This window comes from Candida tropicalis (assembly GCF_000006335.3).
Source record: "Candida tropicalis MYA-3404 genomic scaffold supercont3.7, whole genome shotgun sequence".
Taxonomy (NCBI): domain Eukaryota; kingdom Fungi; phylum Ascomycota; class Pichiomycetes; order Serinales; family Debaryomycetaceae; genus Candida; species Candida tropicalis.
Genome location: NW_003020059.1, coordinates 167,076 through 193,430, shown reverse-complemented (window position 1 = coordinate 193,430; position 26,355 = coordinate 167,076). Strand labels below are relative to the sequence as shown.

The following is a 26,355-nucleotide window of genomic DNA, read 5'->3' as shown; positions in this document are numbered from 1 at the left end:
CTGATTGAAAAAAAAAAGTTATTTGTAGCACCGTGCGCGAAACCAAAAGCGGAAAAAAAAAGTGTAAAGTGGGAAAAATTTTCATTTCTCTAATAATGAACCTATAGAAATATATTTAAAGGAACAATTACTCATAGCTCAAAAGGGATTTCTACCTACACCAACAGCCAGTACACTCACTTAAGTCATGATTGAAAATGGGCTGTATACACCTTCAAATGGTACTACAGGGAGGAAAATCCCTACTCCAACTGATAATGATAATGATATGGATATAGATATAGATAGTAACACACAATTACCACCACGATCATCAGAAGATACATTACTGGAAATATCTAAATTAATTATTGATTCGCCAAGGATAAAATTATTAGATTCTATTTCATGTACACATAATCCCTTGTATGAAAACATTATTACCAACTATATTGAAAATAATATCAATTTTCGTAAGAATCCAAGATTATCCAATCCAACCATGCGAAATCATTTAATTGAATTAATTAGAAACGTATTTGGTAGATCATCAATTTTATTTGCCATTGATGTTGAAGCATGGGAATTTAGTACTGAAACGGTTACAGAAATCGGTATTGCCATTTATGATCCTCGAGAACAACAAGTTTCTTTAGTTCCATCAACTATTCATATACATATTAGAATCAAAGAAAATTTAAATAAAACAAATGGGAGATATGTTCCTAACCATGCGATGAATTTTAATGGTAATATAACTTATATTATGTCTCAAACAGAAGCTGTTTATTTTACACAAAGTTTGGTTAATTATTATTTTAGTCAGATACAACAGACTGGATATTCATGTTATTTAGTAGGTCATGATGTGAAAGGTGATGTGAAATGGATGAATTCTTTGGGAGTTAATTTTCCAACGGGTTATCAAACTATTGATACTAATCATTTATGTAGGATTTCTCATGGAAGAGCAAATATTAGTTTGAAAAAAGCACTTGAAGCAGTTGATATCCCATATGCTTATTTACATAATGCTGGTAATGATGCTTATTATACACTTTTGTTAGCTATGAAATTATGTGATCCACAATCTAGAGTAAGGTATGGATTAGATATATTTGTTCCTGACGAGAACCAACAAATGCAAGATTCATTGACACCGGAAGAAAAGAAAGCAAGAAAAGAAGAGAAAAAGGCACGAAAGGAAGCAAATCGAAAGGCAAGATTAGACGCTCGTTCAAGAGGTGAAGAATATATACCTCCTTCTAGACAAAAGCAAGAACAAGATAAGACAAACTCACCTAAAAAGAAGAGAAAGAAATTACCCAGAGGTGTTACATGTGAAGCAATTGAATTGAATAGTGCATTAGAAGCCACATCGGTTATATTTAGATGATACTACTATCTTGATCCATTATTAATCGTTCAAATTTTGTTGCCATGTTTTGTAATTTCAACAACAATCCAGCAGCCAAACCCTTTAATTTTTCATCTATTAATTGATCCCATGATATTGATACCCAATTGCGAATAAAGATGAGTTCATCATTATAATTCTCAATCAAAAATTCACTGTCAGATATTTCAAAAACCAATAAAAGACCAGAAATTATACTTTCAACAATGGGTACTTGTTCCAACGATATTTTCCTTATAATTGAACAATTCAAAACAATAATTTCTTTAATCATATCATCAAGTTGCGTTGATGAAGGATAGGCACAGTAAAGCAACAAGTTCAATGTTTTCAAATAATGGGCAATAAACACCGGTGAATAATGGCCAATATCAATAGTTCCTGCTTCATACCAGACATTAAGCAATGGAAAGAAGAAATTCCTACCAATGATTTTATAGAAATCTTTAATAATTGGTGTACCTTCTTGTGATTTTGTTGGTTTCTTGAGTTTTGCAGAGATTCTCACTAATTTACCGGCACCCAAGATCTCATCTTGTGCTGCACTAGATGCTTCTTGCATTAATTCATTTTGTAAATTATTCAGCAAATAATCAATATATTTGTCTCCACCTTCTAACAGAAGATATTTCTTGTGTAAGTTTTCCGGCAACATTTTTGTTGCAAATTGAGTAGTCTTGAAAGATTTTGAAATGGCATCATCTTTGAAACCACGTAATTCTCTTGCTGCTAATGTTGATGCAGATAGTATCATGATTCTCTGTTGTAAAGAATAGTCACCCGTTAGTAACAATTTAAACATAAAGAAGGTGATGCTAGGAGTAGTAGCAACCACAGCTACTATATTTGCAAGTTTCAATTCCGGTAAATCTTTATCATCAAAATAGTTATCCAAAGCAATTAGCTGGGTTAAAAGATCCTCCAGATAGAATTCAACCTCTGTGCCATTTTTGGCCTTTTGACGAAGTAATGTTGGACCTTCAAGTAATGCTTTTCTTCTCATTTCATAAGCGTTGCTCTTGCTTGTATCAACAGTGAGATATTCTAACAAATCCTTCACATAAATAGGATCAGGGATGTCTGCTTTAGGAGGAAGTGTATCGTCATCAGATTCATCATCAGAATCGGCCTCAACTGGTGAAGCATCTTGTTGAGTAAATGTAGGTGGGGTTTCTTGTTTCTGCGGAGCTTCTAATATCTTCCATGACTCACCTTCTGTTAGACGAGTTAGGGGAAATGGTTCTTGAATTAAAGAAGAATATGCATCAACTTCAGTAGACAATTTGAAAATTTTCTCTTCACCGTTTAATTCACAAATATAGTCAGCTAAAACAACACCTAATGCCTTTACATTATTTGAAAAAGACAGTAGTCTATTACTTATAGCATCTAAGAAAACTTTATTCTTGGGAAGTCCTTTAGTAAAATCCGAACCCCTTCTACGTGATAGAAGTTGCATAATCATAAATGTTCTTGATTCTTGAATAGAAATTGGTTCGTTTTTTATGTATGTTTGTTCTGACCATTTAGTAAGAAGTTTCAAAGTCATAGTGTCTAGTTTTGAGCTAGGATAGTTGAATAGTAATGCAGCAACAAGCAGTACCGATGATTTATTTGAGCTTTGGACGACAAATTCCAATGTAAACTCATCAATTTGATCAAATGTAAACAACAATAAATTATACATCCCCATTACATTAGATTCATTGACTATATGGACAAGAAAATCAGTGAAGAACTTCTTAGTGAATTCCCTCTTTTGGAAACTCTTCATTGCTTGAAAACTGGTTGTAAAATAATTCCAATATTCTTTCTGGAAGAAAATTTGACACACTTGGTTGAAAGAACCACTTCCGAATTTAAATACTGAATTTAGAAAGAGTTCTATATTGGAAATCTGGGTGTCTGATTCATACAAGATTATTAATGATTTGGTCAAATAATCAATATAACTCTCAGAAGATTTGAAAATCTCATTAGTAATGTCAGCATTGGTAATAAGAATAGCCTCATTGACAATTGATAACACTTTTCCTTTAAAAATAATCTTATCAATTTCTTTTAGTTCAAAAGGTTTAGCACGTGTAACCAATTTGAGAATTAAATCTTTAGTCTGAAATACGTCTTGTAAAAATCCAAGAAACCGTTTCAATAATTCCAATTTATCGTTTATTTTCCCAATAGTTGATATTCTATTCAACAAGTTCCCAATCCCAATTAATGAATGAAATGTCTCTAGTAAAAGATTCTTGGATTTCTTGGGGAGTGAAGTATAGATCTGTGGAATGGTGAAATCAAGTAACGCAATGATATACGGAAATGATGGTGTATGTAAATTACGTAATAATATATCCTCCACAATTTCCAAAGAAGGCTGATTCTTCAATTGTTCAATATCACCATTCATTATCAAGGATTTGTAGTTGACGGAAAAAGAATCGGAAACAACCCAGGGTAACCCATTTTAAATAAAAGAAAAAAAAATAAGACAAATACGAGAAGCGATGAAAAGAAAAATTCTTCAACTGGAAATTACTCCCCATGGCACCAATCTACCCTTTTTCCCATACTCAATGTTAAGAACAGTTCAAGGTATCATGGGTCGAAAAACTAACTATGGTATGGCTCCTAAGGGATTTACAACCCAACAAAGATTTACTCTGAATAAAGTGGTGTATAAGAAACCATACAATAAAGGGAAGAATCATCAATCATATCCACGTTATACTCCAAAGAAAATCACAAACGTATCGGAGTTCCCACTATATGAACCAAAAGTACAAGAACCAGTTTCTGAAAGTTTACAACTATTAAAAGATCATATTTCTCAAGGGAAACCTCTTAGTATTCAAGACTATTTCCAAAGCACACATTTTGCATTTGCTGAAGAGAAGCAAGAATCATCGTTGAGGTTCTTGAAAAATAATATCGAATTGATAAATTCAGGTAGACCTTTGATTGCCATGGATTGTGAAGCATATGAAAGAGAACATCTGTCAGTTACTGAGATTGGGATTGCCGTCATGGAAAATAACGGAGAACGAATTCCAGATATCAAAACATACCATGTTGTTGTTCTGGAACATATTGATAAAAGAAATTCGAGATATGTACCCGATAAAAAGGACAATTTCATGGGAGGAACATCATTGGTGATGACTAAACAGAAATCAAGAGAATTTTTACAAGGAATATTGGAGAAATATATTGAAGGAAAAGATGGGATATTGATTTGTCACCAAGTATCATCGGAGTTGAAATATTTCCGAAGTATCGGACTAACTCATCGTCAAGATATCAAAACTCTTGATACTATGAGTCTACAACAAATCAGTAGATTAGGTGGTAATTCCTTATGGGCAACATTAAGATTGCTTGGTATTCCATATGCCCATTTGCATAATGCTGGTAATGATGCTTATTTTACCTTATTAGCTGCATTGGCATTGTGTGATCCCGTGACCAGGATCAAGAAGAACTTGGATATTTATAGTGAATCACAATACAAGGGTAAGAAAGGATCACATAAAGATGAAGCAGAATATGTTGTTGTTGAAGATGTCCAGCTGTTGATGAAAAGTTTATAGACAATGATACTTAGGAATAGACAACCATGAATTTTTTTTGTGGAATCGTAATGTTTTGCAATTTGCTGTATGTGGTTCAATTGAATTGAACTGCCATTGCGTCAATGTTTGTATCACTTGCTTGTTTGGGTTCCATTTTTTCGTTGTTGTTCGTTTGCTTTGTTTTGTTTATCTTTTGCGGCGACGCTAATAAAAAACAAGGAAAAATTGATCAACCATCACTTGTGATGTAATTTTTGTTGTTCTCTCTCTTTTTCTTTTTTATTAATTTATTCTGTTTTCATTAAAAGCAACTACAACTTCGTCTTTTCTTTTTATCATAGGTTTTCTGATAATATCTCATAACGTAGCCTCTTCTAATATTCATTTCGGGACATTTTCTTTACGTTTTCATAGAGACTAATCACTGGATATCTATTCTAACTTTCAGTTTGCTACAACCATGTCACAAGAGGACGACGAAACAACTTCATTGATATCAAGACGCCCATCCCATTCATTTTTGGATACCCCGATCGGGTCATTCAAGGGACCAAACTCATTACATAATTTTGCCAACTCATTCACAAGAGCTCAATCTTTTGCTGCCAATAAGATCGACAATTCTATCAATAAGAAAAGATCTTTTTTCATTTCTCCTTCATATACCGGAGATCAACGTCATAATGGAGGAGTAATTGAAGATGATGAACCAGACCAAAATTTTGATCCAGATTTAATGGTCCCGTCATACCGAGGTGAGAGATTAAGTACTGTCATGCATGATATTCAAAATAAAAATCAATTATTTATGAGTGGGGGAAATAATTTAGATCTGACGATGCATCCAAATAATGACGTATTCTACCACGATGATGTGGTTAATGCATTGAATGAATCAAGATCAAGACAAAACTCAGCATTTGGATCAAGCTCACAATTTAAACATAGATTATACGCGGCTCCTTCATTTTCTAGTTTCAGATCATCCATTTCTGCAGCTACAACACCTTCTATATTCCAAGTGAGAAAAGTAGAAGATGAAGATGGGAACGTGGTGACTGTTTTGGCAGGTCAATCAACAGCACCACAAACTATTTTCAATTCTGTCAATGTGTTAATCGGTGTCGGATTGTTGGCATTACCCGTGGGTATAATGAAGGCAGGTTGGGTGTATGGTATCCCAATTTTACTTATTTGTGGTTTAACTACATATTGGACCGCAACGTTGTTATCGAAATCCATGGATACTGATGAAACTATTATGACTTATGCTGATTTGGGTTACGTCTCATATGGTCCAGTAGCAAAAGCTATTATTTGCTTACTTTTCACGGTTGATTTATTAGGTGCCGGGGTGGCATTGGTGGTTTTATTCAGTGATTCATTATATGCATTGTTGGGAGATGAAGAAGTTTGGACCAGTACAAGGTTTAAGATTTTAAGTTTCTTTGTTTTAACTCCGTTTACGTTTATGCCCTTACCTGTATTGTCTATTTTCTCATTGTTAGGGATCCTTTCGACCATTTCAATTACCATTTTGGTTATGGTATGTGGGTTCCTTAAACCAAATGCTCCTGGATCTTTATTAGATGTCATGCCTACTAATTTATACCCTAAATCCTTTATTGACCTTTTGTTAGCTATTGGTATTTTGATGGCACCATTTGGAGGACATGCCATTTTCCCAAATTTGAAAACTGATATGAGACATCCATATAAATTCACCAAGACCCTTGGTACTACATATGCAATCACTTTAATTACTGACACATCGATGGGTGTTTTAGGGTTTTTAATGTTTGGCCAGAAATGCAGCAATGAAATTACCGATACTTTATTAAAAACCTCAGGATATCCACTCTGGTGTTATCCATTAATTAGTGGGTTGATTTGTATGATCCCATTAGCTAAAACCCCATTGAATGCTAAACCAATTATCTCAACTTTGGATGTTTTATTTGGTGTTTCAACCATCAGTGCTAGCAAATTCAGAGAAACTATCAATACCCTTGGTAGATTGATTATCAGAATAGGAGTCAATGCTGTTTTTGTCATTTTGGCTATTTTATTCCCTGAGTTTGACAAAATCATTGGTATGCTTGGTGCTTCTATCTGTTTTATCATTTGTATTATTTTACCATGTTTGTTTTACATTAAATTATGTGGATCCAAAATTCGTGGTTTTGAGAAATTCACAGTAATTTTTGCAATCATTGTTTCTATCATATTAGCAGTTCTGGCCACCTGGGCTGTTATATTTGATTAATAATAATAATAATAATAATATTCATTATAATCATTTACACTATTGTTATTGCCGTCGGTTTATCGCAGCCACTTGCCTAATTGGGAAACCCGGTATGATAGAATGGGGAAAATTTTAGATGAACTAATTTTAATATGATAAGGCAGAAGAAAAAAAAATTCACGCTACTATTTGCGTTATGAAAATTGTCATTTTAGACACGACCATATAATTAGACCAATGATATATGTATTATATATAATACTTCAAATATGGACCTAAATCCTGTTTTCTTTATATATTTTCTTTGTTTTATACTTCTTTTTGCATTTTATAAATATTTGAACATTAATATAGACTTTCCACTAGAGCAACATAATGTATATTCCTAAGAAGTATTTAGATGAAGATTGGGAACAAGTTGAATACTTGATCAAGAATTATCCACTAGCTACACTTGTCACCACTGATAAGGATGGAACAATAATTGCTAATCATATACCATTTTTTCTTAATGAAGATAAAGAAACTGGTAAGAAATATTTAATTGCCCATATATCTAAAACCAATCATCAAATACCTACATTAATTGATTCAAATAATGTATTAGTTATATTTCAATCAGTTGATTCATATATTACTCCAAATCATTATCCAGGTAAACAACAAACTCATAAATTTGTACCAACTTGGGATTTTGCTTCAGTTCATATAAATGGGAAATCTAAAATTATTGATGATTTTGAATTTGTTCGAAATCAATTAAATAAATTAACTAATCAACAAGAAGATGGGAAAATTGATTCTTGGAAAGTATCTGATGCTCCTGAAGGATATTTGAAAATTATGCAAAAGGCAATTACTGGTTTACAAATTGAAATTTTATCTACCCAATGTAAATATAAATTTGAACAAGGTATGAAAGATCAAGAAATTAAAGGTGTTATTAAAGGTTTAAAAGATGAAGGTAAAACTGAAATTGCTACTCTTGTAGAACAAACAAATATTAGAAAACAAAACTCAATTGCTTAATATGTTGGTTAAATAAATGGATACTTTGCAGTAGATATATATATATATATATATATATTTGATGATAAACTAATAGTACAGTTCTTTTTTTCTTTTATTTGATAGAAATATCAATTGTTCCATTTTCATTCATGAATTGATTAATAAGGATTAAATCTGGCACCACCTCTTCCGCCTCTGAAACCACCTCTTCCTCCTCTACCACCTCTACCGCCTCTACCACCTCTGAAGCCACCTCTTCCACCTCTACCACCTCTGAAACCACCTCTACCCCTCACATTAATACCAGGAATATTTGTTCTTTTAGCCAGAACTTTTAATTGACGTTCTCTAAATGTAGATCCATCTAAAGTATCAACAGCTTTTTGAACTGATTCAGCATCAACAAATTCTAAATATGCAAATCCTTTAGCTTGTCCAGTAATTTTATCAGTCATTATCGTTACTCTACTAACTACACCAGCACTTGAAAAATGTTGTTGTAATTCAATTGGAAGAGTACCATAATCAACATTACCAATATATATAGATCTTGAATCAGAATCTCTTTTTTGTTCATCTGTAAGAAAACTAACCCCATTATTAGTTGATTCAGCTTGTAATTGTTCTCTTAATTTAGCTGCTTCTTGTTCAACTTGTTCCATTTTATTGGAATAATCTTGTCCATCATCATTATTATTAGTGGTGGTTGGATCAATTTGTATTTGATCAGGAATTTGTTGTTGGTTTTCAATAGGCACTTGATCTGACATGATGAATTAATGTATCGTTATATGAATGTATTTGAGTAATCTATAAAGTTCGACAATAATATCTGAAGAATGGACTCTATGTTGACAATTTCACTGTTTGCTTTCTGTAATTTGTCTTCTCTGCTTTTTTTTTTTTTTTTCGTCTTCTTCATTTTCTTCTTTCTCTGTGCAAATGAATAATTTTTTTTTGTCTGTCTGTTTTATCCAAGAGTGTTACACAAAGAACCAGACAGTATTTGATTTACAACAAAGTCTACGATTGATTCAAGATCATGTATGATAAACAAGTATATATTTGCTTCTAATAAATCAAACAAGATGCAATGTGGAATAAATTAGCTTGCTATTACTCTCTTTTTCCCTAATAGCCTGGGATATTTCTTTCTCGATTTAAAGTACTTCTAATATTTCCAATATCTCGAGGTAATGTAGTACTACCATTGGTTCCATTGATACTATTTGTTGTGGAGCCATAATCTGGTTTTCTAATTTTCTTCTTTCTTTTCATGTGACTTGGTAAAAGTGCATCTGTTTCGGTTCTCAAGACATCAACATCCGTCTCATATCCTCTATCATACGGAATAAATTCGTCTTCGTCCGTCAATACACTCATAAATCCAGAATCTGCTCGAGGAGATTCCATATCATCTTTATCGGATGATTTCTCCCTTTTCCCAAGACAAAATACCAACCCAACCATTATACCACCAAAAAGCATCAATCCTAATATGACACCAGCACCAACACTTACCCATCCCAAATGAACATGCAAAAAGTTATCACCCCGTTTAGGTTCATTAAACCATTCAAGATTTAATGGTTTTTGGAGTAAGAAAACACATGATAAACTATCTGTGTTGTTGTCCCCAGTGTATAGTTTAGTACAACCATGATTTAATAAAACAACTTCATGATCTTTGCTATACGACTCTGTGGAGGTACCATTCAACTTATGAAGTTGCAACATAACTTTGTTCGTATTTGGTTTATGTTTGCATACAAGACCACCTTCTGAAAAGTTTGTTCTAATCACCGAATTATTATATCCAGTGTCATCAATACAATTCAAAAGCTTGTGAACTTCTTCATTTGGAATTAAATGTAAATCAACAAATTTGAGGATATCCTTAAAGGAGGTAGTGATGTTAAAATCTTTCAATGATTCAGCAGTAGGAATCAACAACGAATATGGTTTCTTACCCACGATAGATTTGTGGATATTTGGATACATCTTTATAATATCCCACATAAAATGATCGGGGAAATTGGAATCAAATGTTGTTCTAATCAACTCTTCAATTGGAATTTCAAACGAATCAGGGAAAAGTACCTCATTGATGACATGTATAACACCTTGCAGGAATAGCAAATCAGAATTCAATTCGACATCAAGTGCTGTATTATTGTAGTACAACGAGTTTGGAGTTTCTAGAACTGACGATTTTTCCAACAACACAGAATCGCCATTTAAACTAGACAACTTTGTGCTTGAGTTAAAATCAGAATACACCAATCCTTCAAGAAACAATCCTTTCATTACCGATTGGTGAATTTTAGGATTATTCTTCAAGTAGTTTTGTACTAATCCCAAATTGGTCCACAAATTCTTAAATTTAGTAGTTCCACAAGGCAAGAAAATGGTGTATCCTTTGTTGTTGTCATCCAATGAGTACAAATCAAACGCGTTGATATATTCCAATGTTTTCAAACAACTTGTTCTATCAATTTCAATACTTTCCAAATGTCTGTACACTGCACCACTGGATATCAAATCTCCTAATGAATGTTTGAGATTGGTTGGTGGTAATATCTCACCATTAGCAATGAATATAGAAGTATCATTAGCTATCTTTAGATGATTTAATATACGAACATCATCATTGACAGTAACTGTTTTCGTTCCATGTGATGCAGATAATTTCAATTTGTAACATCCTCCTATTCTTTTATGAGAACACAATTTTGTATCAAGCAATATGTGGACATCATCTTGTAAGTCAAAAGAGGAATTAACAAATTGATATAACAAGTTTTGTCTGGAACTAAACGATTTGATCGATGGTTCACTGATATAAACATCCACATCTGTTATTTCATTATCATCGTCATCATCATCCTCTGCGTCATCTCTATCTTCAAGATTCAAAAACACTGTCTGTTGAGCAGTTGATCCATCAATCAAATAATCAAGTGAACGGAAGTAAAGTTCCTCAACAAAATTAGAATAATGTAACGCATACAACGCCTTTCGGGGAATCATTTCAACCACAGGGATGGATAACTTTTCAAAAAACAGAATATTTGCATCAAAAATATGAATGGCACCATTTGAGAAAACGTGTGTACTGTTTGAAGTCACACCGTCAACTGTAAGATGATGTTTCTGCAATTCAAACTTGTGGGAGATACCATATTTTGATTTTCTAGATTCACCAGTACCATTTTTTCCAACCACTAGATCGGAAAACATGAGATTTGTCAACAAGTTGTATATATCATGTCTGACTTCATCAATTGAATCGGTGGTAGATGAATATGTATCTAGTTCATCATTCGCCAAGTAATAATTCAACTGTAACTCCGACAAAGATTGTTTCACAAGTTCATTGCTGGGTATCAATATTGTCTGAGTGCCATTAAGAAATTCCTCACATGATTTTGGGAGTATTCTTGGGAGATCTTTCTTTGGTTTCTTTTTCTTTTTCTTTTTGTTGCTCTTACTCTTTTCTGATACCATTTCTTCATCCACAAAGAGCAATTGAAACATTTTGGTGAATAATGATATTTCCAGATTGGTGCTATTCATTAGTTCTTGACACATTGTTGGTTTAATAGGTAATAAATGATCAATTCCTTGTATGTAAGAATATTGATGTTTTGCAGAAATATCTTCATCAACAATACTGGCAACTTCATCAATTACGTATTCCAAACTTTCCAAGTCAGGACGTACACGGATCAGGTAATATGTTGATTTGTCAACTTTATATAATGTATCAAATACCCTTTCATCTTTGTCTAAATTTCCAACTAGTAGTTTTTGATTAACGACATATCTTTTCAATGCGTTATTTTCCCAATCTATACCTGTTGTGCCAACAAATGCCAGATTTATTGGTGCCAATAAAGTTACATTCTCTAATTCATTCAAAAGGGGAACCATACCCTGTCGTTGCAAAACACGCAAGAAATATGAGAATTCTGGTTCGCTAGACAACACATCGATAATAGTTGACGGCGTGGGTATCGGTTCTAAAGATACAGTGGATGTTGTTGTAGTTGATGTAGATGTAGATGTAGATGTAGATGAGGATGAGGATGTTGTTACTGAGGTTGTTACTGAGGTTGTTGTTGTTGTTGCTGAAGATGTTGTTACTGAGGTGGTTGTTAAAGACGTTGCTGTTGCTGTTGGTGTGGGTGTGGGTGTGGATGTGGATGTAGTGGTTAAAGTGGAAGAAGATGACAGTGTCACTTCCTCACCTGATACCAATACAGATGAATATATTATCAACACCCATAGTATAAAGATCATTCTTGATGTTTGTACTGGTTGCTAATAATTGTGTAATCAGTGTTGTCTGAACGACAATCAAAATCAAATACAAAAAAAAAAAATTATATAGTGGATAATAGCTATCAGCTTGTGTTAGCCTAGTGTGTAGTATTCTCAATACATAATAATAGTACCCGCGAGACACACGAGACATAGTACTGTAAAAGGGACGGAGGAAATTATTATCCAGGGACACGCCTCGCCTCCATTGCCGTGTATTAATTGGTTGGTAATCGCACACGCCCTCACGTAATGGAATAATTTTTTTTTTTTCTTTTTTTCTTGGTATTTGTTTATCCGTTAACGCTGTGATAACAAGGAATCGAAAACAACATCACTAAACATGTCATCATCGCTGGGTCTTGAAAGGATACCTAGTACCCAAGAGGAACGATTACAACGAAGAAGAACCATCGAAAGTGAACTAAGTATCGCTGAAGAAGAATCACTTTCCAGTGCTTTACCTGAGGGATTTAAATATGAAAATGAAAATGAGAAACCTCCTAAATCTAAATATGTCATTTTTGTGAAAACTCAAAAATACTATCCTGTGATACTCAATATAGTACATGGATCAATATGGGGAGTCTTGGTTAGAAAAGGGTTAATGGCATTGACATCTTATAAAGGTTCTTTTCTATCTGGTGTAATTTGGGCCAATTTTACTGCTTGTATTGTAATGGGCTTAGCCATTGACGGTGAGAATCTTTGGCTAAAATTACTTGAAGAAGATGAATATTCAGCAAAGGGGGCAATACCAGTATATACTGGTTTAACTACTGGATTTTGTGGGACAGTTTCATCATTTTCTTCAGTTATGTTGGAAGCATTTAATAAAGCTGCCGATACTGAAATCGGTGTTTACTATCAATATCCAAATGGAGCTTATGGTATAATGGAATTTCTTGCCGTTGTATTGGCACAATTTGGAATGTCTGTTATTGGATTTCATATTGGGAAACATATACTGGAAATGATGGATAAACATTTACCACAACTTGACAAGAAAACTTACAAAATGTTAGAATATTTGTCAATGGCTACTGGAATTGCATTGGTTATTATTACATGTGTTTTGTTAGGAGTCAAGCCTCATGGTGCTTGGAGAAGTTGGACATTTTCCATGTTGTTTGCTCCACCAGGTGCTATTTTAAGATACTATTTGTCAAAGTATTTAAACTCCAAAGTGGCTAATTTCCCCATGGGTACTTTTGCCGCTAATATCCTTGGTAGTTTATTATTAGCAGTATTTAACTTGCTCGGAAGAGGAAAACTACCAGGTAATAATAGAAGAATAGTAAATCATGTCATGGGATGCCATGTATTGAATGGATTAGATGATGGTTTTTGTGGAGCATTGACTACTGTTAGTACCTTTGTTGCTGAATTGTTTGCCTTGCGTACATGGTTTAGTTATAGATATGGTATTTCTTCAATAATGGTTGGATTTGCCATGTTTATCTTGATTCTCGGTTCATATAATTGGACAGTAGGCTTAACTGATCCGTACTGCAGTTGAGCACAATAATTTCAATGAGCATATTTTATATTCTGTAATAATAATCATAATAATACTACTACTAATAATAATAATAATATACAGTATATTAATAGATGATAGATGATTAGCCAGATATCCGAAACACTGGTAGTATTGTTCCGTAGATCTAATGTGTGCGATTGCTTGAAAACCGTTGATTGAAAATTTTGTGTAAAATGAGCAAATTATCATCAACCCAAATAGTAATTAGAATACACCAAGTAAATTTGCTCAGATTACTAATAACCTATTAAATACACTCTTATTGATAATGTCCATCAAACCGTATCTCATTCTCTCCTAAGCCAATAAATAATATCCAATTCTTATTATTCTTCTGTCTCAGTATATTTTTTTTTTAAGCGAAGAATTTTTCATTGGTTTGTATTATATAAAAAGGAGACTACAATCCCTGAATATCTCCTCCCAATTGAAAATTCTCATATTCCATTAGATTAAGACAACCCATCAGATAGAAATGTTTTCCAAAAGAAGTGTAACTTATAACGGATTAGATTGTTTGGCAGACATGTCAGATCCAAGATATAAAGAGTACAAAATGCAACTGCAAGCAGAAATCAGTTGGATGAGTCAAACCAAATATGCCAAATATACTGTTTATTTTGGTGTTTCAACTATATTTCTTGCAACCATTAAACATCTTTACTATAGATATAGAGATTTAAGATATAAATCTAAACAATCTTCAAATACTGGAACTTCTTTAATCGATGTGTTTACTTCATATTGCCGTTATTTTGGTTACAAACAAGTACCTGAATGGTTGGTATTCTTTTCTGTTCCAAATTCAATTAGTTCTGCCCTGTATATGTTTTTATCGTCACTTTATTTATTCTGTTATTGTTTAGTTCCTCATTTTTGGTATAGAGGCTGTGCTGGATTTGGATCTCCTCCATTAGGTGTAAGAGCAGGGTTAATGGCTACTGCATTGACGCCTTTCATTTATGTCTTGGCTGGTAAATCAAATGCTATTACATTGTTAACAGGAATAAGTTATGAAAAATTAAATACTTTCCATCAATATGTTGGTGTTGCTGCTTTTGTATTGGGTATTATTCATACTATTCCATTTGTTCATCAATCATTAGCTGAAGGTGGAGCAAATCGTCTTCATCAAAGGTTTTCTAATGAATTTTCATACTATAGTGGTATTCCACCATTGATTCTTTTGGGTTTGTTGTGCATTTTATCAAAAGCATGTATCAGAAAATATGTTTATGAATTATTTTTACATGCTCATTGGATGATGGGTATTGCTTATTTTGGTACATTGATATGGCATATTGATTCTTTGTTAAATGCAGATGATTATATGTGGGGTGCTTTAGCATTTTGGGCAGCACAAATATTATATAGAATTTTGTTAAAAACCGCATTTAAACCAAGTTCAATGTTTTTAAGATCACGTGAAGCAAGTTTGGAGAAAATTGGTGATGGTGTTTATCAAGTAATTGTTGCAAATACTAAAGGTATTTCATGGTCACCAGGTCAGCATTGTTTTCTTAGATTTGTTGGTGTTAGAATCCTTGATAGTCATCCGTTTTCTATTGCTTCCATGAAGGAAAATCCCAGTGGTATGAAATTTATCATTAGAGCTCAAAATGGGTTGACTAAATCACTTTATAAAGAATTGGATAAACAAATAATAACAAATAAAAAGGTATATATTGATGGTCCATATGGTGGTACTTTTAGAAATCCAAAGGCATTTGAAAAAGTTGTATTGGTAGCATCGGGTACTGGTGTCACTGCTACATTACCATTTTTAACATATTTAACCTCCGGTGAAGCTAACACCATAGTGAAGAAGGTATCATTTGTTTGGATTGTTAGAAAATTGCAAGATATAAATTGGATTAGATCTGAGTTGTTGGAATGTCAGAAGTTAGCTGGGAATAAAGTAGATATTCAAATTCATGTTGTTGAAGATGGTAATCCTGTTACTGAAACCAAAGTAGATTTGGAGAAAGAAATCTCAAGTGAATCGAGTCATGATTCATATGATGAATTTTCTGTTAATTTTGGAAAACCATCAGTATCTGCTATATTAAAATCGATGATTGGTGGATTTTCTAATAGAAACATGATTGTTTGTTCAGGTAGTGATTCAATGAAACGAGAAGTCAGTCAAACTGTTTCTGAACTCCAAGCTTTAGTATTCAACAATGATAGATATACTTCCAACGTTGAGGAAATTTACTTACATACTGAAAGTTTTTCCTGGTAAATAGGAGAAGTATAAAAAAGTAATACACAAAATTATTATTGTTCAATTTAGTAAATGATCTGTAATACAATCAATGAACGGAATATCCATTGTGGAAAAACTTGTTGAACAGGGGAGTGGAATAAAGATTGAAGTACGAACTATCCTATAGTGGGGTTCTTTTTTTTTTGGGGAACAATAACATTGAAAATTTCTCCTTAATTGGGGGATGTTAACAGTTTGACTCTCTCCTATTATCATAAATGAATGGAGGTATAAATGCACAAAATAAATTACCTCAATACGGGAAAATTATGGCTCGTAGATAGGTGGCGCTTTGTGGTGGAAAAACTTAGACTCCTCATCATTCTTGTCTGGGTTGAAATAATATTTAGTTACCGACGAATTGTATTTCACCGTAAAACAAATTGTATTGGGAGATAGCAACCTATCGATGATTCATTGATTGTTTAATTTACTAACTACGGTTGTTGAGTTGTTCTGTTTTGACTAAACGAGTCATTCGATTTTCCTGTTGAAATCGCCAATAATTTTTAATCAAAGTGGAGAATCCTTTGTACTACCAATGCAAGCCATAAAATAAGAAAAATTTTTCCTTTTTGGTTGAATGTGCAATATGTTGCCATGAAATTATGTACATACTCCACTTTTTGCTAATATGTATTACGTTGTGATTGAATAACAATACGGATTAAATATTCTTGAGTTTACCCGATATTGCATGTCATATATACATACACAAACTTATTCCTTTCATTGTCAATTTTTTAGTATTAATTAGATATTCCCCGCAAGTAGTTTTTCCTGACACACACACATACACACACTTGGAGGAACTATTTAAAGAATTTTTTTGTGTTTTGTCAACAAGGAAGAACTACGATTATTGTTGGTAGACTTTATACTTTGTATTTCCAGTTAGACATTACTAAACAATACCACGGCAATTTGAGATTATTCCTTGGAAGTCATTTAATACCTCACACACTTCGGTATATAGGAGGAGTGACGATTACATTCTGATGCACTAAATTCCAGACATGACTAATTTCAGAGTCAACTAATTAGTCTATATTATTATGTAGTGCATGGTTATATGTAAGAGCTAATCCACCGTGTCACTTCCATACACAGATAGGATTTCTTTCATCCTATTGGTTGGAAAAAAAAGACCAAGCAAGGATTAATCTTTTGTGGTTTGACAATAGTACTTTCTTGACCCCACAAATTTAGTATGCAACGCGCTAATTGTAAATTAATCCAGCCTTGCCACGCAAGGGCAGAAGATGAAATCCTTTGGTTTGCTATTCTCATATCATGCAAATAACAACATGATTCCGAAAATAAAGTTGTAAACATTGATTTCAAATTTAGAAGGAATTACATCTATCTGTTTGTATGACCAATACAGATGGTTCTTTTTTTGATAGTACAATATATAACTTTTATGAGACGCTACATGTAATTTCATCACTGAATAGTTGGTTAGTTGTTTCGTTTCAATTTTCACACAAGGCGGAAAAACAATTGTTCCAGATTCCGTGGATTTTGTGTCATTAATTTTGAATTTTCGGAACAAAACAAAACAACACATAAAAATTGATATTGAACACACGAAATCCAGTTTGTTTAATAGCTTATTGTTGTTATCCTTACATTGTTTTTGAAGTTGCGGAGTAATAATTTATGCGATTTCTGATTTCTAGTTTGTGATTAATATTTTAAGGTGATGAGATCATAATATTAATAATATGTGTGATTGGAGACTTACTATCATGAGATTAGAAAATTAAATGAGATTTCACATGAACTCACATGACTGACCTCTAATGAATCTTCGCAATGTTTTATAGAATAATAATATGATAGTTGGGTGGTCATTTAATGATTCCAATAATAATCTACAGAGCAACAACTGGAGGACGATTTGGGATAAATTGGAAACAGCCGTCTCTGCGTATGAGCCAAGAAAAAACTCCAGACTTTTGTGTAACAAATTATGTGAAGGTTCAATTTTTAGTTTTCCTGTTAATTTCCTGCATAACTCGAATACGTTTGCAGTCGAGAGAATTTTTCTTTTTCTTGTAAAATAACTTGTCTGGAGTTTTACTTCTAATATACCTCGATTCTATTAGTGTGGGGAGGAGGAGAGGAGTTACAGGATAGAGTAACTTACTCATAAACAAATCTGTTCATTTTACCAAAAATCTATAAATTCAGCTACATCTTCCCTCAATTTTCATTCTTCTTTTTTTACATCTATTATTAAAAAAACATCACTTCACTACAACTACAACTACTACGTTCATTCACATCATTAACAATCAATAATGGGTTTACAAGATAGTGAATTGTTAAAGAAATACATCAACTTTGATGAAAAGAGAGCTGGGTCTTCCAGCAGAGCCATCATGTATGGTTTATTGGCTACCTTTGGTGGGTTCTTATTTGGTTACGACACAGGTACTATTTCTGGTGTTATGGCTATGGACTATGTCAAGAGTCATTTCCCTAATAACAAAACGAATTTCACTTCTGGTGAAAGTTCCTTGATTGTTTCTATTTTATCTGTTGGTACATTCTGTGGTGCTTTAGGTGCTCCATTGTTTTCTGATAGAATTGGACGTCGTTGGACTATAATTTTATCTACTTTGATTGTTTTTAATTTGGGTGTTATTTTACAAACTGCTGCTAGTGAAAAGAAGTTATTGATTGCTGGTAGAGCTATTGCTGGGTTAGGTGTTGGTTTAATCAGTTCTGTTGTTCCTATTTTCATCTCTGAAACTGCACCAAGGTGGATTAGAGGTTCCATTGTTAGTACATATCAATTCATGATTACTATTGGTCTTTTAGTTGCTGCTTGTGCTAATAAGGGTACTTCTACTAGAGATGACTCTGGTTCTTATAGAATCCCAATTGGTATTCAATTGGCTTGGGGTTTATTACTTGGTATTGGATTTTTCTTTGCTCCTGATACTCCACGTTTCTGGATTTCCGTTTCCAAAGAAGAAAAGGCTAAGGAATCTTTGTCAAGATTAAGACAATTACCTGTTGATCATCCTGACTTGATTGATGAATACGAAGAAATTAGGGCTAACTTTGAGTATGAAAGTCAATTTGGTAATGCCTCATGGTTACAGGTATTCAAGAATGTCAATAGACAACCAAGAAGATTGTTTACTGGTTGTGCTCTTCAAGCTCTTCAACAACTTACCGGTATTAATTTTATCTTCTATTTCGGTACTCAATTCTTCACCAGTTCCGGTATTGAAGATCCATTCCTTATTCAACTTGCCACCAACATTGTTAATGTTGGTCTGACAATTCCAGGTATTATTTTAGTTGAAACTTGGGGTAGACGTAGCTTAATGTTGTTTGGTAGTTCAGTTATGGCAGTTTCCCAATTAATTGTTGCTATTGTTGGTGTTGCTCAACCTCATGCTAAAGCCGCAAATCAAACTTTAGTTGCATTCAGTTGTATTTTCATTGCTGGTTTTGCTTGTTCTTGGGGTCCATTGGCATGGGCTATTTGTAGTGAAAACTTTTCTTTGAATGTCAGACAAAAGAGTATTTCCATTACTACTGCATTTAATTGGCTTTTCAACTTTGCTATTGCTTATGCTACTCCATATTTGGTTGATCCAGGTAAGGGTAATGCTAATTTAGGTAGTAAAGTTTTCTTCATCTGGGGTGGATGTAATGTTATTGGTGGTCTTTTCGTTTACTTTATGATCTTCGAAGCTAAAGGTTTGAGTTTGGAACAAGTTGATGAAATGTATATGAAGGTCAAACATGCCTGGCAATCTAAAAATTTTGTTCCTTCTGTTCATGCTTTCAGAGACGAAACTACTGGTGTTCATCGTATTTCTTCTGAAATGAAAGATAATGTTGTTCATGTTGAAGAAGATTCTGTTTGATGTGGATGTTGATATGTATCCGCACAATTCAATTCTTGTTTTTTTTGTATATTTTTGTACTTGTTTTAAATCATTAGTAATGTTATATACGATTATTCTGTATTATCCATATTGATATTGGTTGCAAGATCACGTGGTGGCAGTGTTAAGATTGCAACATGCCCCCAGGTTGTTCCATGAATAATAAGGGATGAATGATCAACTATGAGACGGACTTACGCACCACGGATTTGGACCCATGTACACGACATCCGCACACGGGTTAGAAGATGTTCTCGATGTTTTTTTTTTTTTAAGAATCCCACGAAATCCTGCGGTCTAAGTTTGCGTCATCAATTACACAACTTATTCAATTAGAGTTCATTAGTGATCATTTTATCTATTGAGAGTATTGCAAGATTTATTAATTTTATATTCCTTCCTTCCGGTTCTTTAGTCAATACTTTTGTAACCGACAACAGTAATACTAACAACTAACGCAAGAAACATGTCAACAAGTCAACCAGAGATTCAAGACTACCAAAGTCCAAGTAACACAGGTGGGTTTTTGGATTATATATTCAACAGTACTAATGCAGTAACAGGGTCAATAAAATCCCATCATGTAATTATATTTTTCCTTTTAATTATCTGTCTATTGTTGTTCCATTTCCGTCATAAGATAATTGCACGAATTGAAAGATATAGAACAGAACGTAGATTCAATGGAGGATTTTATACAAATTTGGAATCATTTCAAGATGATATAGCCAATGGATTAACAAGTAACAATTTCGATTTAGAAGCTAATAATTTATCTACAGGTGATAGCAGATCAGGATTATCTATTGATGCTAAATTAGAAATTAAAAAAATTATGGAACAAAAAGGTATTGGATTTGATCAAGCACGTTTGGAATATACTAGAAAACAATTAAATCAAAACAATATAGACGACCAAGGTGTTCCAAAAGATCCTAAACTTGTTACATTTTAATCAACTAATTAAAATTCTTTATGTAAGGTTCAACATTTATAGGTGCTGTTTTATAGTAGAATGTATCAGATTTGAAAACAAGAACCAGGATCGTCGGGTTTTAGATTTTTATTTATTGTAGATCATTCTGAATTTTATTCACAATTGAACTTTTCTTTTGATTGGGTACCTGATTCACATTTTCCAATTGGGGGAATTTTTCAAGGATATCAACAAAAAAATACAGATTGAAGATTATACATTTTACGAGAGTTTTGAATAAGAGTCTTTGGGCGTAGGCAATGGACAGAGGACCCTTGGTGTTATTCATCAAAGGCGTCAGATGAGAATCGTAAAGACAACGATGTCTGGTTGTTTATATCCTCAAACATCGTCTAACTTGCATCTTCAAAGGTGATTCAAAAACTATTGTGAATAGTAGTTGATTAACTCCATGGGTAATGGATCTAGATTGTGTCACGTGCATGATTTTTTATTTTTTTTTTTTTTTTTGCAATTTGAGTTTTGCTAGATTTGCGCGTTTGTGTAACAATGGCCAATTCTCGTCGTCGTCGTCAAAGGAAATCAAAAAAAGAAAAATTCGTTTTTGTGGTTTTGTTTACAATTGAACTTTTCATGGGAATTTAATTACAATCTTTCAACCAACCATCTTTCAACCAACCAACCAACTATCGCTCGTCGTTAAGAGATTCAGCGTTTGTTTGAGATTTCGTGCGTTTTAACAATCCAAGAGAACAAGGGTGCTTAAGAACATTCCTTTGCATTTAATCAACTAGCCCCGACTTTGTTTCATAAATTTTGTGTTAATCCGATCAAGTTTAATAAAGGAAACAAACAAACCAAAAAAAAAATATTCATTCCTGATTTATAAAACATCAAAAAAATTTCCCAGCAGTCTAGATTTGTTTCACATCTGTCACTTTCACTTATTCTGAAAATACTTCCCAACCTAACTCAACCCAACACAACACAACCCAAACTTGTCACTCTTTCTCTTTTTCTTTATGACGTTACTACAATAGTTTGACATTCACCATGGCTACTACCAGAAATCACAACAATAGTAATAAACACAGAGAGAAACTGAAAAGAGATGAGGTTATTATCAACCCACTTCATTCTGTATTTGACAATACTGAAAGTATAACTACCAAAGAAACATCATTAGATGAATGGAAATCAATATTCCCTCAAGCTGCCATATTTACAGAATATGATGATATACTATTTGAACAAATCATAACCATGGTTTATCGAAATTTGAAAACCGATAAAATATCAGTTAAGTCAATAACTAAATATGGGATATCAACATATGATAATATGAGATTAAATCATAGTTCAAGATTTTGGCCAGCTTGTGAGAATTTATTATTAAAATATCAAAAATCAAATGTTAGAAGATCACTTGCAATTTCAAATTTGAAAAACTCAAATAAATTATTAAACCATTCAGGTGAACTAGCGAATGACAAACGTCTTCCCAATTGGGATGAAACAGATGCTGGAAATTTGGCTAATAATATGAAATTAATGCAAGGAAAATTACCTGAAGATATTGGGATGACTTTATTGCAATTGGGTATTTTACAACAACATCATTTAAATTCTTATGGGATGGATGTAATTTATGATAATACTTCAATAACTACAAATAAAGAAACCATTGAAGATAACAATAGATTGGTTTACCTATTAGGTGAGCAATTAGATCATTTGTTTGATCCATTATTGGAGTATTCTCCCGAACAAATGTCATTTGTCTATGTTCCACCACAAGACGTCAGTGATGAACTTCCTAAAATCTCAGAAACTAAGTTGATGCATTCTATAATTGATGAATTGGTTTCTGTACAAACAAGCTTCACAAATAAATTAGTCGAATTGTTACAAAATTTCATTATCCCACTACGTGCAAGTGTATTAAGTTCAAAAGAATCATCAAGTGGAATAACTAAAATAAATCAGATTTTCCCACCAACAATAGATGAAATAACAAGAATAAATCGAATATTAAATGATGCTTTATCTAAAGCAAAATCAATTAATTACATTGAAGTTTTGAAAGCAGTGGGAAATATTCTACCTTATTTTTATAAACCATTTGTTCGTCATGAAGCAAATCTTAAAGATTTTTATCTGAGATTATACAAATTTGCAAATAATAACAAAAAGAATATTTTTGAAAATTCAAATATTAATATAAAAGGTTATACAATTAGAGAAATTGATGGAATAATAACAGGTTCATTAATGGAATTACCAAGATTAAAGTTAATTCTAAAACGATTATATGAAACTATTGATTCTGAAGAATTAAAAGCACAAAATTTTGAATACATCAATAGTCATAGTGATAAAGTGAAAATGTATTATGATTCTGCAATTCAAGTAATTGATGCATTTGGTGGTCTGGATGAAGAAACAGAAGAACAATCGACTAATGATCATGAAGAATTAAAACAAAGAATATTTACTCCTACTGGTAAAATCCTTACTGAATTAGCAACTAATTGGCCTGCAGAATTACAATATGGATGGTTATCAAGAAAAGTTGTCGGGATATACGAATTAGGTAATATCAAATCTGATTCTCCTCATTCATCTGATATTTTGATTATATTTTCTGATCATTTATTATTCTTGACAATCGTTGATAATCAGAACTATTTAGAAGAAGAACATTCTGATGGGGTTATTAAAAAGATTTCCGTCAGTGATGCATTGATGCATTCTTTGGTTAATGAAAAGCCGTTACCTCATTTGGATAGTTTCCCTGCTATGGAAGTAACTGCTTGGTGTAATATCGAAGATGTTTTAGCTAGTGGGTACTATGCCTTTGATGATGCAGGTGATGAGAAGTGTGAATATATCAGATTTTTGAATACAACTTTAACTGGATTTAAATCATTGATTTGCAAGAAACATTTTACAAGAAATTACAAACTTGAACATTGTGATTCATCGACTATTATTGATTTAATTCATAAAGCTAAATTATTACACAAGAGTTCACCATTTCATTTATTTAAATCAAGTAAGAAGAAGCTAAACGTTTATTATACTGCTCATGATAGATCAGTATATGAAAATGAAATCTCCCAATCACCATTTGCTTTGTTTTTAAACATGAAAATCGATGTTCCTGAATACTTCAAAATGAATCCAAATTTACAATTATTATTACAAGCTTCATTTATAGATGATAAAAAGATTCAAATTACAGGATATGAACGATCATCCAAAAGACAAGTTAATGAATTCATCACCGAAGGTCAATTCCAAGATTTTTTACAACTGAAAGTAATTGATTCATTTTACAGTATGTTTAGAACTTACAACAATGTCACCAAGAATTTGATAAAATCCAATGCAAGTGATTTAGAATATATTGCTAATAGATGTACCGATAAGGAGGACAAAAAGTTATCTGAGCAAGTGAAATATCTTCCTGGTCAAATGCACCAACCAGTATCATCACAGCAACGTCAAAAGCCTCACCACAAATCAAAATCATCTGAACCGATCATGATTCCTGAAAGCTGTATGGACAGAGTTGAAGTACCTGCAAGATATGAATCGGAAGCCGATGACTCACAAATGAAAAAGAGGAAATCTATATGTGATATATTCAAAAAGAAACAAGAACATGAACCATTGGTTATTTCTCATCCAATTCCTGTGCAAAAATCTGATGCACCATCAATTAAAAGCAATGTTAGTCAAACTTTTATTCCAAGAGGTACTAAAAATGAATATATCAATACACTCAGACCAATTCCTACATTGCATCAAATTGCAGAACAACCAAATAATCATAGATTAATCACACCTGAATCAGTTTTTCATCATCAACAATTGATGGAATCACCAGATGAAAAGGGTACTACTGATACATCAACTCCTTCTATAGATGTTCTGCCAGATTTCAAATTCCCATCATCCTCTCAAGCACTTAAAGATCCAATACTGTTACAACAAGTTGAATATCCACCGGTTGTAAAAAAAGAAACGATATCTACATCAATAAAACTGGCTAATCCGAAAACCATTAAAAGAATTTCTACTGTTGATAGTAATAGACTTCATCTCAAAAGAAAATCAGGAAATTTCAAAACAGAATGTTACAAATCATTACCAATTGGAATTGTTGATAGCCCGGCAACTGGTGAGATGTCTTCACCTAATTGGGAAGCAATCAGTGTTAGTAGAAATAGTTCCATCACAACATACAGTAGAAATAGTTCCATTAGATTGGGTAATGAAATTGGAAGTAGACAAGAAGGATCAAATTTAAGAAATTATGTTTTAACAAATGAAAGAAATGGTCCTTTTACTAATGAAAATGAAGAAATTGCAACTCGTGTAACTAATATTGGTTCATTACGTCATCCACCTGCTCAATATCAAAGACAATCAATAAGAAAATATCAAACTAGTACTACACCACAAAGAGGTCATTCTATTGGTTCCAAAACTTTATCATCTACATTTTCAGTTAAACGTACATCAACTGGAGTTACAACACCAAGATCACAGATATCACCATATTTTGGCGATAAATTTTTCACCACTAATGCAACTGCAGCAGTATTTACAGCACCTCCAAGAAAACCAAAACTAGTTGAAATTTCAAGAGAAGATTCTGTTCAATCTTTAACACCTTCAGAAATAGCTAATGAATTGGCACAATTTATTGATACTGAATTTGGTGTAACAAAAAATGATGAACCTATTTCTCGATATCATAATTCCAATTTGAGTGCTATCACATTGACAAGTTCAAGTGATGATGAAATAATTGTTCTTGGTGGTGGTGATGATGATGATGATGATACTGATGAAGAGGAGAACGAGGAAGATGAACAATTCTATTCACCTAATGAAGAACCTAATCTTAATAGAAATACAAGTCAATCAGAATCAAGTGAAGCTACTGTTACATCAAATAGATTTATCATTTCAAGTGATTGTTCAAGACAATCTATGATTTGTATTAAAGATGAATCAATTGCTGAATTATCAACATATTTTGAAAAATCCATAAATATATAGAAATCCAAAATCAAAACATTTATAGTAGATGTTTATTCTTATTAATGCACACATGAAATTCATTTATTTTTT

The 26,355-nt window shown here is 32.8% G+C and overlaps 12 protein-coding genes across 12 annotated transcripts; 9 read left to right on the top strand and 3 right to left on the bottom strand. All coding sequences in view use genetic code 12, as the record gives it.

Annotated features, from left to right (window-relative positions):
* Positions 1 to 187: 187 nt before the first annotated feature.
* CTRG_04936 (uncharacterized protein) lies at positions 188 to 1,375 on the top strand (the record flags this gene model as incomplete). Its single annotated transcript, XM_002550592.1, has 1 exon — positions 188 to 1,375. One exon carries the CDS (start codon positions 188 to 190, stop codon positions 1,373 to 1,375), a length of 1,188 nt encoding a protein of 395 aa, XP_002550638.1.
* On the bottom strand, positions 1,368 to 3,803 carry CTRG_04935 (uncharacterized protein; the record flags this gene model as incomplete). Its single annotated transcript, XM_002550591.1, has 1 exon — positions 1,368 to 3,803. One exon carries the CDS (start codon positions 3,801 to 3,803, stop codon positions 1,368 to 1,370), a length of 2,436 nt encoding a protein of 811 aa, XP_002550637.1.
* A 97-nt stretch (positions 3,804 to 3,900) lies between these two features.
* CTRG_04934 (uncharacterized protein) lies at positions 3,901 to 4,983 on the top strand (the record flags this gene model as incomplete). Its single annotated transcript, XM_002550590.1, has 1 exon — positions 3,901 to 4,983. The coding sequence occupies one exon, from the start codon at positions 3,901 to 3,903 to the stop codon at positions 4,981 to 4,983; it is 1,083 nt and encodes a 360-aa protein (XP_002550636.1).
* A 442-nt stretch (positions 4,984 to 5,425) lies between these two features.
* Positions 5,426 to 7,231, top strand: CTRG_04933 (uncharacterized protein; the record flags this gene model as incomplete). Its single annotated transcript, XM_002550589.1, has 1 exon — positions 5,426 to 7,231. One exon carries the CDS (start codon positions 5,426 to 5,428, stop codon positions 7,229 to 7,231), a length of 1,806 nt encoding a protein of 601 aa, XP_002550635.1.
* Positions 7,232 to 7,588: 357 nt separating this feature from the next.
* Positions 7,589 to 8,242, top strand: CTRG_04932 (uncharacterized protein; the record flags this gene model as incomplete). Its single annotated transcript, XM_002550588.1, has 1 exon — positions 7,589 to 8,242. The coding sequence occupies one exon, from the start codon at positions 7,589 to 7,591 to the stop codon at positions 8,240 to 8,242; it is 654 nt and encodes a 217-aa protein (XP_002550634.1).
* A 140-nt stretch (positions 8,243 to 8,382) lies between these two features.
* On the bottom strand, positions 8,383 to 8,994 carry CTRG_04931 (uncharacterized protein; the record flags this gene model as incomplete). The annotated part of the gene is made up of 1 exon (XM_002550587.1): positions 8,383 to 8,994. One exon carries the CDS (start codon positions 8,992 to 8,994, stop codon positions 8,383 to 8,385), a length of 612 nt encoding a protein of 203 aa, XP_002550633.1.
* A 361-nt stretch (positions 8,995 to 9,355) lies between these two features.
* CTRG_04930 (uncharacterized protein) lies at positions 9,356 to 12,526 on the bottom strand (the record flags this gene model as incomplete). Its single annotated transcript, XM_002550586.1, has 1 exon — positions 9,356 to 12,526. One exon carries the CDS (start codon positions 12,524 to 12,526, stop codon positions 9,356 to 9,358), a length of 3,171 nt encoding a protein of 1,056 aa, XP_002550632.1.
* Positions 12,527 to 12,890: 364 nt separating this feature from the next.
* CTRG_04929 (fluoride transporter) lies at positions 12,891 to 14,066 on the top strand (the record flags this gene model as incomplete). Its single annotated transcript, XM_002550585.1, has 1 exon — positions 12,891 to 14,066. The coding sequence occupies one exon, from the start codon at positions 12,891 to 12,893 to the stop codon at positions 14,064 to 14,066; it is 1,176 nt and encodes a 391-aa protein (XP_002550631.1).
* Positions 14,067 to 14,565: 499 nt separating this feature from the next.
* On the top strand, positions 14,566 to 16,335 carry CTRG_04928 (putative ferric-chelate reductase; the record flags this gene model as incomplete). The annotated part of the gene is made up of 1 exon (XM_002550584.1): positions 14,566 to 16,335. The coding sequence occupies one exon, from the start codon at positions 14,566 to 14,568 to the stop codon at positions 16,333 to 16,335; it is 1,770 nt and encodes a 589-aa protein (XP_002550630.1).
* A 2,330-nt stretch (positions 16,336 to 18,665) lies between these two features.
* HGT12 (Hgt12p) lies at positions 18,666 to 20,252 on the top strand (the record flags this gene model as incomplete). Its single annotated transcript, XM_002550583.1, has 1 exon — positions 18,666 to 20,252. One exon carries the CDS (start codon positions 18,666 to 18,668, stop codon positions 20,250 to 20,252), a length of 1,587 nt encoding a protein of 528 aa, XP_002550629.1.
* A 487-nt stretch (positions 20,253 to 20,739) lies between these two features.
* Positions 20,740 to 21,228, top strand: CTRG_04926 (uncharacterized protein; the record flags this gene model as incomplete). The annotated part of the gene is made up of 1 exon (XM_002550582.1): positions 20,740 to 21,228. One exon carries the CDS (start codon positions 20,740 to 20,742, stop codon positions 21,226 to 21,228), a length of 489 nt encoding a protein of 162 aa, XP_002550628.1.
* Positions 21,229 to 22,263: 1,035 nt separating this feature from the next.
* Positions 22,264 to 26,283, top strand: CTRG_04925 (uncharacterized protein; the record flags this gene model as incomplete). Its single annotated transcript, XM_002550581.1, has 1 exon — positions 22,264 to 26,283. The coding sequence occupies one exon, from the start codon at positions 22,264 to 22,266 to the stop codon at positions 26,281 to 26,283; it is 4,020 nt and encodes a 1,339-aa protein (XP_002550627.1).
* Between the last annotated feature and the right edge of the window lie 72 nt (positions 26,284 to 26,355).